The sequence below is a fragment of the Nicotiana tabacum genome, chromosome 5, assembly GCF_000715075.1.
Source record: "Nicotiana tabacum cultivar K326 chromosome 5, ASM71507v2, whole genome shotgun sequence".
Lineage (NCBI taxonomy): Eukaryota > Viridiplantae > Streptophyta > Magnoliopsida > Solanales > Solanaceae > Nicotiana > Nicotiana tabacum.
The window spans coordinates 154,509,220-154,512,245 of record NC_134084.1 but is presented as its reverse complement, the minus strand read 5'-3'; the positions used below and the strand labels follow the sequence as shown (position 1 = coordinate 154,512,245).

At 36.5% G+C, this 3,026-nt stretch overlaps 1 protein-coding gene across 1 annotated transcript; it reads right to left on the bottom strand.

Moving 5' to 3' along the window:
• Positions 1 to 1,008: 1,008 nt before the first annotated feature.
• On the bottom strand, positions 1,009 to 3,026 carry LOC107820615 (uncharacterized). The gene is made up of 3 exons (XM_075253158.1): positions 2,962 to 3,026; positions 1,527 to 2,143; positions 1,009 to 1,457 (listed from the first exon to the last, which is right to left on the bottom strand). The coding sequence occupies exons 1-3, from the start codon at positions 3,024 to 3,026 to the stop codon at positions 1,009 to 1,011; spliced, it is 1,131 nt and encodes a 376-aa protein (XP_075109259.1).

The window sequence follows — 3,026 nt, the reverse complement described above, 5'->3', positions numbered from 1 at the left end:
ATTGTGTTTTGCTATGGGGAACTCGATTTAGTATTCGATTAGCTGTAAGAATAGCTTCCCCCCACAAGTTTCGAGGTAAACTAGAACTTATTAATAAGGCGTTCATCATCTCCTTTAACGTTCTATTCTTTCTTTCCGCAATTCCATTAGATTGCGGTGAGTAAGGGGCAGTTGTTTGGTGAATAATGCCATTTTCCAAACATATTTCTTCAAAAAAAGATTCATATTCGCCACCTCTATCACTTCTTATCATTTTGATCTTTTTGTTTAATTGCGTTTCAACTTCATTTTTGTATTGCTTGAATGCGTCTATTGTTTCATCTTTACTATTAAGTAAGTAAATATAGCAATATCTAGTACTGTCGTCAATGAAAGTTATGAAATACTTTTTCCCACCGCGAGATGGTATTGACTTCATGTCGCAAATATCCGTGTGAATTAAGTCTAAAGGATTTGAATTCCTTTCAACTGACTTATAAGGATGCTTAAAATACTTTGAGTCCACACATATTTGACATTTCGAGTTATTGCATTCAAACTTAGGTAATACTTCCAAATTAATCATTTTTCGCAAAGTTTTGAAGTTGACGTGGCCTAAACGTTCATGCCATAAATTATTTGTCTCAAGCAAGTAAGAAGAAGTTGAAATTTTATTCATATCAATGGCAATTACATGAGTTTAAAAAGTCCCTCAGTCAGGTAACATTTTCCTACATACATTTCATTCTTACTAACTACAACCTTGTCGGAAACAAAAATACACTTAAATCCATTCTTGACTAGAAGTGATATCGAGACTAAATTCTTCCGCATTTCAGGAACATGAAGAACATCTTTTAGAGTCACAATCTTTCCCGAAGTCATCTTCAAATCCGCCTTGCCCATTCCTTCAATTTTTGCAGTAGCGGAGTTTGCCATAAACACTGTCTCGTTGGGTCCAGCGGGAGCATAAGAAGTAAACAACTCCTGGTTAGCACAAATATGTCGAGTTGCTCCTGAATCAATCCATCATTCTCTAGGATTTCCGACTAAGTTGCATTCTGAAAACATGGCACATAGGTCGTCTATTTCATCATTCTTCTCAATCATATTTGCTTGACTTTTCTTTTTGTCCTTCTTTGGTGCATGACGTTCAGTAGCCTTGTGTCCAACCTTTCCACAGTTGTGGCAATTACCTTTAAACCTCTTCTTGCTTGGATAATTCTTTGATCCAGACAGCTTCTTTCTCTTTTTACTCGTTGAAGCTTCCTCAACAATATTTGCACCCATTATTGTTGAACTTCCACGAGATTTCTTCTTAGCAGCCTTGTTGTCCTCTTCAATCCGTAGACGAACAATAAGGTCTTCAAGCGTCATCTCCTTGCGCTTATGTTTCAAGTAATTCTTAAAGTCCTTCCACAGCGGAGGCAACTTTTTAATAAATGCCGCAACTTGAAACGCTTCATTTATGACCATACCTTAAATCATAAATTTATAATTAGTACAATAATTAATATCTTGAATAAAAATATTGACTCGTTTCATACCTTCAGTAAGGATGTCATGAACAATAACTTGCAATTCTTTGACTTGCGCTATGACAGATTTATCGTCAATCATTTTGAAATCCAGAAATTTGGCGGCCACAAACTTCTTTAGTCCAGCATCTTCAGTCTTGTACTTCTTTTCAAGAGCATTCCATAATTCTCTTGATGTTTTCATGACGCTACAAACGTTGTACAGGCCATCTTCTAGTCCACTTAAAATGTAATTTTTGCATAGGAAATCAGAGTGCTTCCAAGCCTCAGTAACAAGGAAGCGCTCATTGTCAAGGGTTCCTTCAGGCACGACTAGAAAATCCTCTTGAATGAACCTTTGCAGACTTAAAGTGGTCAGATAAAAGAACATCCTTTGCTGCCATCTCTTAAAGTCAACACCAGAAAATTTCCCCGGCTTTTCCGCTGGTGGCATAGCCATTGCAAGTGCAGTAGGACGGATAGGACCTGGCATCCCTGAAACTGTGTTAGCAGTAACAATCATAGCATGATTAATTTGTTCCTCTCCGTTAGTCATTTCTGTCAATATGACACAAACAGATTCAGTAAATGGTGAAGTGTTTAATCCTTCAACCCAAGACAACACAGTGAAGAGACTATTCTTCAAACTGATTTTAACACAGTGAATAGATTATTCTTCAAACTAGTTAGGAGTAGAAAACCACGAAGGGTTTAATCTCCTCATTCACTTTGAAAATCAGAAGAGCAAGGATATATATTTAAATAAGATCTTAAGCTTGTTAGATATTCTGAATTTATAAGTCACTAAAAAAGGAAAAAAATAAATGAACGGAAATTGGCAGTATTATGTCCCGAGCCCACAAATTCCTTGTGTCTCCTTAAAGAATCTTATCCCCTCACTGTTGCCCAAGGTTCACGGATAAATTCTTTCCAGGATATAACAGAACTTTCAACTTAGCGGTAGCAACACTTCAAACCACTATGTTATCAGCGAACTCAAAATAATGGTGTAAATCACACGACCGACTTACTTTGTTTTGAAAGTAATGATGCAGAAAGATGAAGGAGAAGAAGCAGAAGATTTCAGGGTCAAAAATTCTGAAGGAATGACTGCTTATTTATAGCCAACGAATTTCTGGATTGAAAGGGTGTGAAAGTAACTGTTCACACTGCATGTGGCTATTCGTGAAATGCAGCCTCTCTGGTGGCTATTTAACGCAGGAATATTTAAATAAAATTAAAGACAAAAATTAATTAATTTATCGTTACAAATAACAGTCACTCAAAATATTAATATTTAACTAATTAATTTCATTTTATTGGTCCAAAAAATTAAGTCAATCAAATCAATTGACCGAAGTCGAGCCGAGCGAGCGACAACGATGACGACAGCGCGAGGCCCCTTCCTCTTAGCTCCTTTTAAGAGCTTAAGGAGGTGCTTCTATATTTAAACCCAACAAAATACTTGTCTTTAACCAACGAGGGACAAAGTGCAAAAGCCAAAGTTGCTTTTTCACCTTCTTTCCTCAT

Coding starts and splice junctions, on each gene's coding strand:
- LOC107820615 (XM_075253158.1), bottom strand. CDS start 3,026: ATGAGGAAAGAAGGTGAAAAAGCAACTTTGGCTTTTGCACTTTGTCCC. Junction 2,144..2,961: donor CCCTCGTTGGTTAAAGACAA/GTATTTTGTTGG, acceptor TGTTAAAATCAG/TTTGAAGAATAGTCTCTTCA. Junction 1,458..1,526: donor TCATGACATCCTTACTGAAG/GTATGAAACGAG, acceptor TTATGATTTAAG/GTATGGTCATAAATGAAGCG.